General features: G+C 42.7%; 1 protein-coding gene across 1 annotated transcript in view; it reads left to right on the plus strand.

The window, feature by feature from the left end:
- DCC (DCC netrin 1 receptor) overlaps window positions 1–17,824 on the plus strand; it is a 554,206-nt gene that overhangs the window by 248,835 nt on the left and 287,547 nt on the right. The window contains exon 3 of the mRNA XM_056325745.1: window positions 7,171–7,455. Coding sequence (XP_056181720.1) covers window positions 7,171–7,455 — 285 coding nt within the window. The remainder of the gene's footprint in view (window positions 1–7,170; window positions 7,456–17,824) is intronic.

The raw sequence follows: 17,824 nt of genomic DNA on the forward strand, positions 1-17,824 counted from the left end.
GAGAGAGCTATAGGTGTGCATCTCTGTAGAGTTGTGTTTTGCTCATGGTTATAAGAAGGTCATTGTTTCAGGCCATAATCTTGCAGAATGACAAATTTGGTCCTGGGGAATTCTGAAGTGCTGATAAAAAATAGCTGTATAACGAAGAGGAAAAACAATCTTGAGGGTTGTACTTGAATGATTCGGTTAAAATTGAAATTTCTGTTGCTCCGTACGTACGGTGCGTGTGTGGGACGTTCAGGCACAACAGCTTTGTGCTGGTGGTTTGAATCAGAAAGAAAGATCTGCGAAGACTAAGCAGAACTGACCATGAAGGCATTGGATCCTTGATGAAAATCCCACAAACACATTCCCCCCCCCCCCCCCCAGCATAAATGTGTGGGTGAAAAAAATAGATTGTTTCCATGCATTATGCTGAGCAAAGCCAGCAAGTGAGCCGCATAAAAGGTGACAAGTAAATTAGATTTTAAAATTCTTGCAGTTTTGATAATCTGAGCCGACATCGGTAACACAGGCTAGGGAAAAGTCTCTTTCAGGAAAATAAGTTCATTTATTTCCTGTGATAGGTAAGAGGCATCAAAGGGCAGATCCTGGCTTCATCTTCTTTCAGCTAACCTTTCATGGTGGAATTAGATTGCTGCCAAGAATTGGGGCTATAATAATTGTAATGGACTGTACATGCTGGGAGAGAAAATTGCTGTGCTGGAGGAGACCTGGATGTGCCCTGGTACTAGAAAAGGGGAAATTTTCATCCTACACGGGATGTTCTGAGTTGTCTGTCCATGAGTTATGGTTTCTGTCTCCTTTACAATGAGTCCAGCGGCATTTGAGTGAGCGTGTCCACGTCAGGGTAGGGCTGGTGGAGGAGTTCGATGGCTTCAGCTCCCCTGGCATTGTGTCAGGAACCTGATCTAACAGTAACCTGTCAGGCTTAAAACCTCCTCCAAAGGGGAAGGATGTCCCAGTAACAGGGGCGCTTCTATGGCTAAGGAGCATCAGGCTTTCAGCACTGTGTTGAGCCCAAACTCTCCCCTAAATCCTCTCTTATGTGCCATTTCCATATATACACACAACACGCTATTGCTTTTGCAGCCCACTAAAATCCATCCCTGGTTTCTTTGCCTTTGCTATAAGCTGACTGAGTACAGAGATTCCCTCCAGAGCTGTGCTATTATTTGAGGTCACCTCCATTCTCCTCCTCCCAAAAGGGCTGCGGAGCGAGGAGCTGCCCCTTCCCCTCATCACTGCGGAGCTCCGAGGGCTGGCTAAAGACTGGAGGACCTAACAGCAAGGATGTCAAGGTTCATTTGCTGGTACGATAATTGAATGCCAAGTACAAGGTGCAGCACTAATTGTCTCGCCCCAAAATGGGGAGGCTGAAAAAGCCATGGCAGTTTGGTTCTCCTGAAATGAGGCCAAATGCTTTGTTTGTCTCTGAGTTTGGGATGGAGCTGGCTGGAAGCATCTAAGCTGCTTTCACTCCCCTGGCACAAAGCAGGATGAGTCACTACTCGATCCAAAAGTGATGAGACACATGCTAAGAGGGCAGCAGAAAAGCATGTGAAGTAGGTATTTTTAAGGCACTTGCTTAATGAATATTAAACATAAGTGTTTGTTTAAGCTCTTCCTTTGTTCTTTTCTTTTTAAGATATCTGCTGATGGTGGTCCCTAAGTTTTCTCTGCAGGAATTACATTTTCAATCCCTCTTCAGTAGAGCCCACAGGCTTGAATTGTACTTTAAACTCATTCCCTTAGGAGGATTTCGCTGGAAAACAGAGAACTCCGCATGAACCTGATGCTCCTCTCTCCCCCCTGGCTAATCAGTTTCTGGGTACTGCAAAAGAAACTCCCACTCAGTTTTATGGAAAAAAGAGGAAACGTATTTATAGAAGAGCTTGGGAAAGCTCTGTTCAAACCCCTGCTTACGTTGGATTTTGCTGGTGACCTTGAGCAAGCAACTCGGTTGCTGTAGCAGTTTACAAAGTGCCTAAGAAGCCAGAGGAACTCTTCTGAGTTAAAGCTGCCACATTTCATAAGCTGGCGGCATGCTGGTTTCTGTGGCTTTGCCACCTTTCGATAATTTTAACCTTTATCTGAGAGATTCCGTTCCTCATCTATGAAATGGAAATATCTCTTGTTTATGTAATACAAATTGAAGACTGTGTTGTGCTCAGTTATGTACACAATTATTTCTATTAATTATTACATAAGTGTGTGTATATATATATATAAGGCTATGTAACTAGCTGTGCTTCAGTTAATCTGAAGGTATTTGGACCTGCTGGCCCACTTTGTAAGTAATTACTTGGCATCTCAATACTCAATTTCAATGCCCACGTCGATCCTTATCTCCTGCAGACTTGTTGAAGTCTCTGACTTCTTAAATCATACTTCCAGACTTTACACTGTGTCTGCTCTCCCCATGGTCGCAGCTGCTGGATGCTGAGCAGCACAGGCAGCTGTGATGGTGGGTTACAACTGAGATCCAGGGAAAACAAAAGAAGGCAAATGAAGAGTTTATGAAGATTTATTTTTAAGGATGCTGTGTTGCTCTTTGAAATTCTCAGTTACTTTTCAGCATCTTATTTTTTGATGGAACAGTTTCTCTGATGTGCGATAACTATATCGTCATTACCCATAATTTACGTACTTTCAGCCAGCCGTGCTCACTTCTAGGGAAGCTTGTTCTTGTGTATCTCCAGGAAGGAGAAATGAAGGCAATCCTGTGTTCACATCCTAAATCTCAATCATGGGACCTGCGTATTCCCTGATTCCTGGTGTATTTATATGTGATGTGATCTACCAGCAGGGACCGTGTCTGTGCATTGCAGTTGGAATCTCGGTACTTTGTGTTCAAGGATGAAGTTTTACAGGATTTAAATGGGCTCTGTGCAGGCAGAATGCATACAGAGTGTGGTTTACATTTAAGAAAAATAAATAATCTAGCCTTATTTGTAGTGGTCATAAGCTTTTAAGTGATTAATTCCATCTCTGGGTATGAATACAATTAACATGTAGTTGCCTAATTTAGATAACCCCGTGGGTTCCCCAGCCAGGTGAAGGGAAGAGGGATTCGCCTCTTTGCCGAGAGGAAAGCCCCACTCTGCACCGAGTGCATAGGAAGCCTTGGCAGGTGGGTGAGATAATTTAGGCATCAAGGACAAATGCTCACACATTAGCAATGTTCGTATTTTATATTTTAGCACGGGCACGTAAATTTAATGAAAACTGGGTGCTAATAAGAAGAGATCATCTGTTCTTTCCTGTATACCGTGCCAATGGCTGGAGCAAAGAATGCAGCTGGAAACTGGGGCTGTGGAGCAAATTAGCATCATTTTGCTAAGATTTTGTGTTTCCTCTGGCATACTTCGCGTAGAGTCCCAGCTGGTGGTGGATAAGTATTACTGGAAATCCTCAGTTGCTGGCAGGATGAAGCCTTTCCAATATCGGCCACAAGTCTGAGGAGTGGGTGAACTTGTCTCCTGTTGAAAATAGGTAATAGTAAATATGCCAATGAGTATTTTTGGTGTGTTATTTTCTGGCCTCATCTTCTCTTGACGTGCCAGGCAGTTTCCATCCTGGGCTGGTCCCCTCCTCTGCTTCGCACCCGCGTGGGATTTGTGGCAAATGGGTTTAACCTCCATCTCTATAAACCTGAACTGCTCAAATTTCATACTTAAACCATGGAAAAGCATAAAATAGGTTGTTACTATTCATTTTATTATAATATTAAAATGCTTCTTTTTGAATCCTTTTCATTAGCCTGATGGTGTTAGGGGTGGTTGCCTGGTACCCCAGCATGGGAATTCCCCGGCTGGCAATATTGCTGAATGCACGTTGGTAACTCGGCGATTATTTTTTGTTTTCCATCTGATTAGTTTCTTTTAAACCAGAAGCTTGCCTGTACAGCTTGTAATCAGTTTTATTTCCTCGGAGATGTACGGCTTCCAGTACCATAAGGTGGGGTTTGCAGCAAGAAGGGTAACATTTTTATGTAGCTCCCATTTCTGTGCATGAAGTTGGTACTTGGATTATTTGGTGAAGTCTGTAGGTCTTGTGCAGATAATTCTGCTGCACGTTACTCGGTGCACATCTTTTCGGAATTGTAAACTGCAGCTAGCGAATGAAAAAAGGCTATTGAGTGACTAAACTACAGTACCTTTTTGGAAAGCAGCCCGTGGAAGAGAGAATTAGACAGCAGTTTCTAAAATATTTACATTTCTAGACGCACTCACCCATGCTCGCTGCCTTTCGTATTTTCTGAAGCAAGCAGAAGGAAATCACTCTTTTTCATTACCTTGGTTTCTTGCCCTTCAGCTATTCTGTGAATTGAAAGTGAAAAAAAGGTCTGGTCTTGACATTAAGTAACCTTGCAGACTTTAATTTGAAACAAACAAAGCATTTAAAGCGGTTCTTCTCGGGGGGATTGTACTGAGTGCTACTAAATTGCTGAATATTTAATAGCTAAACATGTTCCAGACCCTGAGGTCTGTCCCCCAAATGATAAGCCTTTTTATTAAGTGAACTTTAATTGCTTAATAATTGGGTCTTCTGTAAGGAAAGATGGGGATCCTGATAAGCTGCCAACCAGCCTGCATGGCAAATCGGAGTTGGGTACTGCTTCCAATTAAGTTTTTCTGAGTAGGTTTGGGTATAATGAAGGGAGGTGCATCTGTGACCCTTTGGCTACAGAGCGAAGCGGCGCCAAGGATCTGCGCTGTTTAGTTCTAGAGCCTGTCGCCGAATGTGACTTTCTCAGAATGTATTTGCTGGTCCGTTCCCTTGAGCCAGCTCCCGACAACCCAAACATCTGTGTAGTTTCAAAAACTGTATTTAAAATAAATCAGCGTAAGCCAGGAGAGCTGTAAAAAGACACAGTGATAGTTTTAAGGTCTCATATATTACAGTCCTGCAGAGAGATGAAGGAGTTCTGGACATAAACACAGAAAAACGTGCTTAGTGTCTTCTCATTGGGACACAGCAAAAGGTTTTGCCACATCCTGTTCTCTCATGTGTAGATTGTATGGGGTGTGTTTTTTCAGCTTTGAAAGAAAAAAAGAGTTGGGATACCTGCAGAAAGGAGATGGTGTGGAAGCAGGGCAAGGTGTGAGCTGGCTGGGTGCGAAGGCTTGGGAGGTATGGTGCTGCCATGGAAAGAAAAGAAATCCCTCAATAGCAATTGTTTTAGTCCTCTTTTTTGCAGTAAATTAGGTTTAGCTCTCTTTCCTCCTGGAAAAATGTGCAGTTTTCAACAGCTTTCCAGGCCTGTTCACACTGTGTTTATCTTCAATTTTTTAATTTTTTATATATATATATATACACACACTTTTTTTTTTTTTTTGTTAAAGTGTCGGATGCTTCTATTTTTCTTGCTTGCACCAGCTTTATTGGGGGTGCAAAGCTGTTAGCTATGCGTCTGTGCCAGTAGCTCGGCTGGAAAGTAGCATCCTCAGTGTAACAGGGAGGCGTGCGAGGGTGCAGCAGGTAGATGGGGTTGGGTACCACTGCCACTTCTTCCCTCATTTTGTTCCCTGTTCCCAGCGATTAGGAAATGCCACTGCCCACACAACAGCAGATTCATGTCGGCTCTTTTTTTTTTTTGTGTGTGTGTGTAAATACCATTAGGAAGCCTGAGCTGAGCCAGTTTCAGTTTAAAGCTTTGCTGAAGAATTCCCCTACTTCAGCTCATGGCAGCGCATGCCCCAGGCTGCACGATCTTGTCCTCGCAGGTGCTCTGTGAGACAGGAAAATTGAGAGGAGAGATGGGGGTCAGATATTCCTCACACTGGGAAAGAGGTGTTTGAACTGGGGAACGAACATGGGGCTCCCACTCAAATGCCTTTCCCAGTACAGGATCGTTCTCCACTACACCAATTTGCTGAATATTTGGGTGGTGTTTTAATGCTGAGAAAGGTGGGGGGTTTTATTTTTTGCTTCCTCAGCTTCTTAATAGCCTGTAATGACAGCTCCTTTTTGCAAGCCTTTGCTGAACACCAGCTGACATAATCTGAAAGATACTTGTTTCCTGTATATTTTCTGGTGGCTTTTAGTGTGGTCTTCTCAATTTTTTTTTTCGCTCTGTCAAATACATGATGCCTGTTTGCACAGACTTCTGAGTGATGGTATGTACTTGTATGGCTTCAGATAGTCCCTGAAGGCAGGCATCTGTGCCCAGCTGGGCTGGTGGCTGCTCGGATCATTTCTGGGGATTGACCAGGATGAGAACCAGAGCAGGTCCCTAAAATACATCCACACCATCTCCATCACATCCCTGATCCAAGCAGTTGCTTCAGCACATCTTCTTGATTTGTCTTTCTTATACTTGGCTTGAATGAAGACTGATTCCCTGCGCCCCCGCCCCCCTTTATTTTCCTTCAGTACGAGTTTATCTATCAGTAAAGCAATGATGCTTCCAGGTAATAAAATCCATGATCTTGACATCTTTCACCTGCACTTTGAATCTTGCAGCGTCCTGTTCTTGCTGTGTTTTTCTTCTGTGCAGGCTGAAGGTTGAGGTCCTCATGTTTTCCCACCAAGTGGGGCTAGGGCACCTGGGGGTTGTGCAATTAAAACTCCCAGCTCTTCTCTCCCACCCACATTAGCCAGAAAAGTTTCATGGAAAAACAGGCACAGGCCATTCCCTGTTGTAAATATTTTGCTTATGTGACCCAAGTGACTTAAAGGGGTTATTTTTTTTAGAGTATTTTTCCTTTTATTTGGAGGGAAGAGGAAATAGCTAGATTTGACTGTAGCATTTTCTTAGTGCTTTAAATTTAAAATCTTAGGTAAGGTTTAGTTGTGCTTTCCTTTGAATGCCAGCCTGTTCTGAGCAGTTTGGATCGCGTGAGAGCGTGTCCGTACTTTGTTAAAGTTGTTCCTGAGTGGGTTTGTAAGTAACAGGTGCAATTTGTTACTCTTTATGTTGATAACACATCTTTTCTTTGCTGTTAATGAGAGTAATTTACAAAGGAAAGTGTTAGTCACGCCACCATTATAGCAATCTCCAAGTAGTTTTCAGAATAGCGCACAATTTTTTTATTCACTTATTTTAGTCTGGATTTGTTAGCAAAATTCATATCAGCATGGAAACAGCATACAATGTCTATTTTCAGCACCTATATAATGGTAATTGTTTTTGGTGTTTGGCTTTTTTTTCCCTTGTCTTTGCAGGACCACTGAGGTTTCTTTCCCAGACAGAATCTGTTACGGCTTTTGCAGGAGACACAATTCTGCTGAAGTGTGAAGTTGTTGGGGAGCCCATGCCTGTGGTGCACTGGCAGCGAAACCAGGAGGACTTGTCCCCGAGCCTGGGTGACACGCGGGTGGCTGTCCTGCCTTCTGGAGCTTTACAGATCAGCAGGGTTCAGCACGGGGACAGTGGGGTCTACAGGTGCCTGGCAAAAAACCCAGCCAGTTCAAGAACTGGGAATGATGCAGAAGTCAGAGTTTTGGCAGGTAAGAACCACTGGATGCTTCTGCATTGCCCTTTTTCTCTGGTCTGGTCTTGTCCTTTTGGTTTTCTGAAGAACAGCCCTCATGGGGCAGGTAGGCTGATTTATCCTGCTTTCTATCCAGTTACCTCAACAAGTTTCCAAGGTCATCTTCACAGGGAAGAGCTCAGAGACCTTTAGGAAAGCAGTTGGATGAGGAGATGACACCGTAGGGTAGTACTCCCGCCGCCTAACTTCAAGGACCAAATTTAGATTTGTATGAAGCTGGTCTCTTTTTTTTTTTTTCTTCTCCCCCCCCCCCAACCCCGGTCAACGGAGTGAGAGAAATATTTCCCATCTCAGCATACCGTAATTATTGTCCCAGAGAACTCTCTGGAAGAGCTCCTCCGACTCTGTTGATGAGAAAGGCAGTCTGTTGGCACTGGCTGCTGGATGTACCTCCTCAAATTTAGGCTGCTGGGATACTTCAGTGCCTGGTGTGATTTGCCCGGAGCGCGGCTTGGGATCAGACACAGTTTAGCTGTGACAGGTAACGTTCCGAAATTCATGGCCTGGTGAGCATCTTGGTCTCCCTTTTAAAAAAACTCATTAGCTTAATAGATGGTTACCACTGTGGTATAGCATCGAGAACTGAGCACCAGAAGAGTGGTTGCAAAAGGTATTGCTGCAAAGTCTCCTTCGACTAACTTGTAACCGCTAATTAAACCGGGCAGATGTTGCGGTTTTAGAATTATTTTTATATATATATATATGCATTTTCTAGACAAATTATTTTGGTTTGCCTGATTTCTCCCTGAGAGGGGATGGAGCAGGATTGCCTGACTTCTGAGCTAGCCCTAATATATATATTTGGAATCAATATCCTATAGGAATCAGGAAGGCCAGGATCAGGGAATGTGTCCATGGACTAAGGCAAGCCAAGCTTGATGTGTATCCTTGCTGCTCGGAGTGATCTGTAGCTCAGGGGCTTATGGCGATGGAGTTTGGGGTGTTTAGGATTTGCCACCAGAAAAATAAACCACCCCCCAAACTCTAAGCCTAGGATTACAAACCCAAGCCCGTATCCTCACACTCTGCTCCAGTAGTAGCTATTGATCCTTTTTGGAGCCGCAAAGCAAAGTAACAGCTAGGGGAGTTGGCAACAGGAGATGACCAGATCACCTGCAGTTCCCTGTGGGTTTTTATTCCTAGTTGCTTCCCCCCTCCCCCTAGAATTTGCAGCTGGCCTCTGTAGAGTGGTCCTGACCCCATCCGTGTGCTGGTCTAATGGGGTGCCTCCAGGGTGGCTGCTCTTGGGGCTTTCAGCTCACCATCAGCCTCAGAGCCCATGCCGTTCCTCATGCACTCGGCAGCACCAAGGCATTCCTGCCTCTGTGTTAGTAACAACAACGAGATCCAGGGTGGGGTGGGGTGGGATGAAGATGATTTTTTTTTTTCCAGATGTTTTGATTTAAAATGAAGAAAAGCACAAAATTTTGTATTTTAAGACAGACCTGGAAGATTTCTCTTCACCTCCTCAGAGTATTGTTAATTTGCCATGCATCTCCATTTCTGATGGTTTGTGGATGGATTGATGTTTGTTCCTTTTCCCAGTTTCGGTCGTTAACATCCTGGCTAAATGGCCTCTCTCAGGCTGTCTATAGGAGAGAGGGGAATTAATTTATCTCTTCCTAGCATGTTAAAATTTTATACCAGGGAAACAGTGGAGCAAATAATGAGGAAAATATATAACAAGGAACTAGTGGAGTCTGTCAGACTTTGGCTTAGGGCAAGCAGCAGAAGGTCTCGTTTCAGGATAATGTGAGCAGACAGCAGCTTTTATAAGAAATGAGTGGTGCTCCTGAAACAAAAATTCAGATCTTACTGAGCCTCTTGGGAATTTTGTTCTCATGTGCACGCTTTGATGATTCAGAGCTATCTGATACTTCACGGCTAATTCTGCCTCTCCTGTTTTCGCTTGTTGGGAGAAATCTGTCTTCAGTTGCAGCTCTCCTCTATCATAATTAGTGAAGGCAGAATACTCTTGTTGGCCTTTTTCCCCTGGTTAGTGAGGAGGAAAAAAAAGAAAAAGTCTTAAATCCTATTCAAAGGAATAGGCAACAAAACAACAACCAAAATAAGTAGCTAGTATCTTATAATTCTGTATTTTAAAAATGCTGCTTCTTCCCCAGATGGTGGTTGTGTTTTGTTTGAATGCACAGCACGTCTGTTGGGATTTGTGGCAAAACTGACCACAATCCTGGCAAATATTTGCTGAAGTTCTCTACAGCTGCTTCCAAAGAGAAGTATGAGGGATAAACATCTTTTGTCTTTTAATTTCTTTGGTCAAAGTGCCTGTGGCTTAAATACTTGATTCGGTATTATTGTGGGTCTGCAGTTGTCTGTATCTCCTCTTGATAGAAAAAATCATCACCCAACATGAAGACAGGTGAGAAAACCAAAATATTTGCATGAGGAAATTATGGTTTTCCCGGACAAAAAAAAAAGTATGATTCCCCCTATCCCGGACCCAAGCCTGTAGTTTAACTTGCCATATAAATGAGGGAATAGTTGAGCCTTCAACCTCCGTTACCAAAGAGGAGTTTGTAGGTACTCGGTGTGTCTATAAATGTGGGGCAAGGCACTGGGCATGAAGATTTTACTCCGATAACTAGGAAAGGCTTTACAAGTGACTGTTTGTAAGTGTTTCCTATGTTTGAGTCTACCTGGGGAGGGTCTGGAAGGGGCTGATTCTCCCCATGGTGCATCCAAAATGAATTTTACAGAGCTTCAGCCTTGCAAAATCCTCCCTTGGAAACCGTGTGCCACAAAAACGGGTCTCACACCATGTTTATCGAATAGTCCCAACAAACCTGAGCAAAACTCTTCATGAGTTTTTAACATCAGGGGTTTATTTATTGCTCTTCAAATAAAGAGTGGCCGTTGCAGCTGTTTGCAGAAGGCTCATTTCAAATGCACGTTTTTTCCACTTTTCTAATTGAAGTGCTCTTCTTTTCTCTGGGGTCTAGAAACTTAATCCCAGGTGAAAAGTTTCAGCAAATACTGAAAGCATGAGGAAATACATATTCAGATAACTACATGCACTCACCTAATTAATTTAGAAGGATTAATGCTAATATATATATATGTATATGTATATATATATATATATAAAAAAAAACAAACCAAGCCCCACAAAAGTTCTTATACAAACCAGCGTGAAGGAATTAATTCTTAGCTGAATTCATTGCTTCTCGAAATTGAATAAGTTTCTTTGGGAGGTCTGTACACTCCAGAAATACAAATGATGTTTTAAAAGCAGAAGTTGAATAGTTGGATGTCTGAAAGCTATTAATTCTCAATTTATAAATAATACTGCTGTGTTTATCGTTAGCCATTGAAGTGACCGGCCGCTGTACTATGGTCTGTTGTGGAGGCTCCTTCTCTGGCCCTGAGCTTGGCTGCTGAGCTGCAGTTCAAGATGACGGTAACAATATCATGTCGTTCCTTTATAGGTCATGCAAATAGCGTTTGGCTGCTGCTGGGCGATTCCGCTCCTTCCTCACCATTGCGTTCCTGAGGAGGCAAGCAAAAAGGACCAGGCAGTAACGCATCCCACCAGGAATAGGGCAGGAGAGGGGTGGTGGTTGTGTTTGAGTAACTGCATACACCAGGAGCTGCCTCTGGAGCTGAGGCTTGCTCCTGTGCTTAGGCACCTCCCTTTGTTAAAAGAAAAGTCGTTGTGATGTTAATTAATTGGTTTCAATACAGCGTAAAGTGGTACTGATGGAGTTTTGCAGCTACCACTGTTTCACCTTGATTTTTCCGTGGTCATGTTAATAGAGGAAGCATCTTGTCTGAGGGCATCCGGTCTAGGAAACGAAAGGGATGGAGTATATTGGATTACATTGTTTGGTGTGAGTTTCTTGTTTATTAGGAGTTCTATAGTTAAAATTAGCCTGGAGGAGGGTGTGGCTGAGCTGGAGCATGCAACCTCTCTGTAGCTCAGCCATCAGTTCCTCATAAAAGACACGGGGCCTGGATCAGGTGCGGAGATAAAGATTTCTTCTCATCTTTTCTACCCCGGGAGGATCCCTGTGTTGATGTACATTCCCTAACAGCCACTAACTGTTTAAATCAGGTCTTTTACCTTAGCCTTAACCTCCGCAGCTAGTACTCAGCAGTGTTTATTCTTAGATGAAACCAGATGTGGCCCACTTAAAATACATACTAAACTTGTGAATTACTCTTTTTTGAAAAAATTGAACTAATTCCCCATTTATGTTCTCTAGCAGCTATTTGCCGTAGGGGTGCCTTGCCCTGATTCTGATAAGTACGTATGAAAACCAACCAGGCAACAAAAAGAACCAACCAACCAAAAAAAAAAACCCCAAACCCCAACAGTCCCAGTTGTGGCATCCAGATGTGCAAATCACGGGGTGATGCAGGATGCCAGAGCTGGGTCCCTTCCACAGAGGGTACCAGATGATGGTGTAAGCGAAGCTCGTTTGGATGCTCCTTTGCCAGCAAGGTGGTGATGCACGGGAGCCTCTGCTTGTAGCTGAGGGTGCTTGGGAAGGGCTAGATTTCTGCTAGGTGAATGCCAACCGAATATAAGCTTCCAGTTTGAGGCAGTAGTTGAGGGAGTGACTGCCAATAAATTAATAATAGTTCAGTGAAGAATTAAGAGTGTTTACTGTACAGTGCCTGCCTTTTGGTAAACACGGGGGAGATTTCGTACTTCATCCAGCAGATCTTTATAGACTTGCTGTTAGCGTGTGCTCTCTAAGCACTTACTTGGAGGGAAAGGCTCTTTAATCTGCAGGTTTTCATAAACCGCATGAAAAACTAATGACTAGAAACCTGAAGCTATGCTCTTGCAAGCAGAGGAAGGTGAAACACATAAAACCAGTAATAGCCATCGGAACTGTTTATTTTTGTAATGAATCAGTGCAAAACGCAACAGCAGTTGTGTTTAAATCAAGGTGGGGTTTTTAGTCAGTGCTCCTCCTGCCTTACAAACTGAGCAACAGATGGATCAAAAGCCTTGTCCTGAGCAGCGTGCCTGGTGAAGGCATCCCTTGTGCTGCTGAATTGCCAGAATTTCTAGCAACGGTTGCATTTTGGTCTCATTGGGAGAGAACCACTTGGGTGGGGTATGCCCTGTTACAAAATATGCTGTGTTTCTTAGTGATAGTCTAATTTTTCCTGTTTTTTTTTTTTTAAATATTGGTAGTATTTGGATCACTTAGGGGAAAGATATTTTCCTGTTTGGGAAGTATACCCACGTAATAACTCCCAGTATCTGGGTTATGCCTGCTTCCAGCTGCGCAAATGAATAGAATTGCTGAGTAGCTTTATAAGCTGGCTACATTCTGACCTTTAAGAAAAAAAAAAAAAAAAAAAAAAAAGGTTAAATTTACAATGCTTATTAATAATCCAGGGGAACGAGCTATTTTGCCTGTCTCCCCTGGTTAAATCTGATTAGCTCTGAAGTCATCTCTTGCCTAATAGGTATAAATAGCAGTGTCCCGTTGTGGGGAGGGAAACCGCGGAGGCGGCGGTGCCATCGGGGTGTGCTCTTAGCGCGGAGCTGATGTGAGGAGCAGCGCCGTCGCAAGAGTAGCAACTGATAGTTGGTACAGAGGGGTTTGCTCAGCACCTGCCTGGCTCCTCGCCCCATTGTCGGTGAGGAAATAACACGTAAAGTCATCGGCGATGGCACGAAATGGGATGATGGGCTTTAGGAGCTGCGTCGGAAGCACAGCTGGAGTTCAGGACAGGGGCTTGAAGGGTAGTGTAGAATTTATTGCCGAACGTATTTGGAAGCAGAAGGTGTTATTGGGAAGGTTCCTGGTGTACGGGTAACCTTAGGCAATGGAGCTGGCTTGAGGCTGCCAGTGTTGGCAGCCAGAGGACCGTAGGCTGCCTGGTGGATTTGGCTCCTCAGGGAAGCTCGAGGCAGTTCCCTTTATGTTTCATCACAGATCCCGCTCACAAAATGCGCTCCGCAAAGAATCCCAAACAGAAAAGAGAATTCTGTAGTGTTCGGAACAGCCTTGGTGTTCCTGCTTTGAGATTGTGGCACTAGAGCTTTAATATGGAATATTGTTTTAAACTACTAATAACAGCATCCTGTGAGTGACTGTTAATGACTATGGCTATTATAGATCCCAAACTGCAGAGGTGACAGATGCAACTGAAGTCTGCATTCAAGTTTGGCTTTTTATGAACTGGCATTTTATTTTTTTATATTAGATTTGTTTCTTTTAATTGCATGAAACACATTGCTTTCTGCTCCAGCCACTAAACCAATTTGCTAGCAAAACATACACAACTGTCTTATCACCGCTACATTTTGTGAAGTTATTGCTTAAATCAAATAGAATTCCCCTGTGCAGGAGTCAAATTAGCAGCCAGAGAGAATTTCAGTGGAATAAATCAGATGGCTATTGGGGAATTCCAAGTGTATTTTTATATATATGCAATAAAATGATACTGTAAAACCCTGGAAGGACAGACAGCCTTAACTGAAAACCCCAGCAGTCTGGTTAGGAAGGAATTAGGAAACATTTGAAAATTGGAGCAAGTGATCTGGTAATAGTAGTTACAAAATAAAAACTAGGATTTGTGGGGAGTAAAAGGAATTGCAGACAGGGAAGACAGCAAGGCATTTGTACAGTTCGGGGTGCAAATATTTTTTGAACCTAGCTGAAACAGTATTTCTAAGAATGGGTGAAAGTGGTAGAACTTGTTTCAGTGTTTAAAGGGCAGAAAAGTTAAGAACCACTACCAATTTATTTATTTTTTTTTAAAAATGCCTGTACATATGGCGTGGATTATTTCACAATATTTTTAATATTAAAAATAATAATTAGTACTACCATGACATGAGTGGCTTAAAGCTTGTCCAAAACCAGATGTTTTCAGGTCATTATACCACAGTGAAAATGTAGCTCCTGGAGAAGCTGAGAAATTCTCAGGACCATTAATTCTTGACCTTAACTTTGGAATACTGAAGATTCCAGTGATTTGGAACTAACCCAAACTTTAAGTACCTGATGGTTTGTCAACATGGCATCTTTACGACACAAAATAGTGGGATGGTCCATGCAATTAAAACAATTTGGTATCAGTGTATCAAAACAGATGATGTCAACGTAATTTTTGATGATTATTTGTATCATATTAGTAGATTTCTTGGAGGGTTTCTTGCCCAAGACATTAGGGAAATTGAAAATCAGTATAGCATCTATATGCTACATCAGATTGATAGCAGTCAGGTCTCCAAATAGAAATGGTTACTAAGGAGATATTTTTTTTTAGGGGAGTCCTCACTAAGAGCCTTGGAGGTGTTCTTGAGTCCATACTCTCTAATATATTATAATATGTTGCGTGTCTGACTGGTGACCGCATGTTCAGAACTTTTGGAGGAGGCTTAGAGAACGGCCATCAGAAAAGATTGTCCCAGTTACTATTTAAAAGCCGCAAAGTAGTTAGAGGCTCCTACTAGTTTTTGTAATGCTGACTAAGCAAGTCTTTGATTCTTTTGTTTTGTTTTGTTTTAATTATTTTGTTTAACTCAAACCAGACTAGGACTGGGCATGGCATCTCTCTCGAGTTATATTCATAGGGCTGCATCATAAACCTTGTTGTAGGTTATTCTGTGCCTTCAGTTACTACCTGGATCAAACCACTGCTCTTTAATGGCTTGTGTCTTTGCATCTCAAGGACAACAACGTAGGTCTGAAATAGTGGCTGCTGACTGCTGCTCAGCTGGAAGTGGGAGTGTAAGTGTGTTAGTACTTGCTCGCCTCGGCTGTATTCCCCATTTTGGGGATAGGAGATAATGTAGTTGTGAAGCAGTTCCTCAGTCTGTTTCAGTTTTGCCTCTAAAACTTTAATGGCCAGAGAAAAAGCTCGCTCCTTTTGCCTTGTAAATACAAACGAGCAGTGTCCCTTCTTTATGCCTGCAGTAATACATTTTGTATTTATTTTTTTTTTTTTTACCTAAGGATCTCAAAGAACAAGTCAAAAGCCTGTAAATATTTTTATCTTCATTACGGATGAGGAAACAGAGCCCCTCGCCAGAAATCATCATTAAAGCTGAAAACAGGACCCCTGATTTATAGCCTCATGTTCCAACAGCAACTTGGCACAGTTTTCCTTGCACTTTAGTTAATGTATTTTGAAGTTACTACAGTAAGAAGAATGTCTTCACGCCTTGATGCGTGTCAGGGCTAATGTTATAATCTGTGTGTGTCCTTATTATTTAAGATGCTCCTGGTCATGTCGCATCCCCCAGCTCTGCTGAGCCAGGCTGGTGGTTTTGGGGGCAGGAGGGTTGAAGCAGGAAAATGCTAGCAAGGGAGTTGGGAGGTGGAGGAAAAAATAAAGCTGAATCCCAATGTAGTGACTGCATTCTGGTTATATGTTTTAATGCATTCCATAATATTGAGAGATCAGTATCATTTTAACGACGGATTTCTCCAACGCTGTTCCCACATATCCCTTGCTTTCTCGTTGGGATTAAGTGCTCAGCCTCTAGGCGTGATGGTGAGATCTGGTTGGGGAATTTTGCTGGCCTGCCTTCACGGCCAGCAGAGAGCAAAATTGGGTTTTCTTTGGTGTAAATCTTTATCTCTTTTTAATCGAATTTAGAAATATGACTATGAACACAGAGAGATAGTCTGTCACATCAGTGTCACATTAAAGGCATCGCATTTCTGGAATTCGCAATATAAAAAGTACTGCAATAAAAAAAAATACTGGAAAAGTAAAATATTATCCAAATACGCTTGGAAAAAAAAATTCATGGATATGATACGATGGGAGTCTTTTGTCAATTGAACAACACTTACAAATGCGTTATAGCACAAAGCAGCTTAGTGCGGGGAGATGCCGTACGACAGGATGCAACATGTTTTTATGAAAGCATTTCTTTTTTTTTTTTTCCTCCCCAGTATATAACGTAGCAAAAATACTGCAGTAACATTTTTCTCCTTGAGTGCCGAAGCACAGTGTCTGTATTGCTGAATCCAAGTGAACTGCCTGCAACTTCACCTGCCTTGGAAGAGAGAAATGCGTTGTCTGCTTGCTTTAAGACCAATTTGGTATCGCTGAAATACATCCTCAGAACTCATTAACGCGTATTGACATGTATCTCAGGGTCTGAGAGAGCGGTTAGTGGCTGGCTGTGAAGTATGGTGCCAAAATGTGGCAGAAGCACTGCCTTCGACATAATAAGGGGGGGAAAAGAAATAATTCAGGACCTCTCCCTGCTGCAGATTATATAATGTCCTCAGTTAATCACAAAATATCTTAATTATTCCATTAACCATCTATAAAAAGGAGGTTAAATGACTTATCCTAACAAGGCTTTGCAAAGGTGTGTGTGTGTGTATATATATTATTTTTTTTTTCCCAAATAGTGTGGTGTTTTCGGACATCAGTGTAGTGGGGACTATTGGAATTAGATACACATTCGCGGATCCTATTTGTGGTTTTGAATTTCAACTGTGTGTCATTGATTTAATGAGCATGGAAAATATGTGTATAGCTGTACCTCATTACTGCACATTGTGTGCTCAAGAAAAAATGCTAAATATGAAACGAGAGGTTGTGCTTTGTTTGGGGAAAAGAAGTTCTTGCGGCTCGCTGCCTTATAATTGAGTTTAGGTATAACTGCTCATTCTTAAACATTACTCTATAGGAATGCGCTAAAAAAAAAAAATATAAAAAAAAAAATCAACTAACACCAGTGATGTGATGTGCCCCGCAGGATGGGAAGCCGGTGTAGCCCTTACTTCCAGCTGGTCCAGCATCAGGCTCTGAGCATGAGCACTGGCAGCGGTGGGGGTCTGTGGTCTGCAGGGGGGAGCAGCTTGTGCCCCACCATCCCAGGCAAGCGGTCGAAAGCCAAAAAAGACCAAGAGGTGTCCTGTCCTGTCCCCATGGATGGAGACATCATGACTGTGAGCACATGGGGTGTCCCCAGGGCTCCAGGCTGGGGCTGCTTCGCGTCTTCATCAGCGATCAGACAATTTCCAGTCAGATACTGGATTCACTGCCTGGGCACTAGTTGGGTACCGCTTCCCTAAGCTCACAGAAAGACCCGAGTTCCTCACAAGGTCTGTTGTGTCACTGATGAATATTTTTGTAGGGTTTACTCAGAACATGTTTCGTGATTTTTTTATTTTATTTTTTTTAATTAAAAATTATTTTATTTTCTTTCACCTTCCAAGTGGAGACTGTACTGCCTTCACTGTAACGCTGCTGCAGAGGTTTGCAGTCTGTGGTCTCACGGACTTTTAAGTCAATTAATTTTTTTTAACATCTAACACCATCCCGTTGGTCAAGGGGTGGATGTCGGCTCTGAGAGGAACCTGGATGTC

The sequence above is a fragment of the Falco biarmicus genome, chromosome Z (assembly GCF_023638135.1).
Source record: "Falco biarmicus isolate bFalBia1 chromosome Z, bFalBia1.pri, whole genome shotgun sequence".
Lineage (NCBI taxonomy): Eukaryota > Metazoa > Chordata > Aves > Falconiformes > Falconidae > Falco > Falco biarmicus.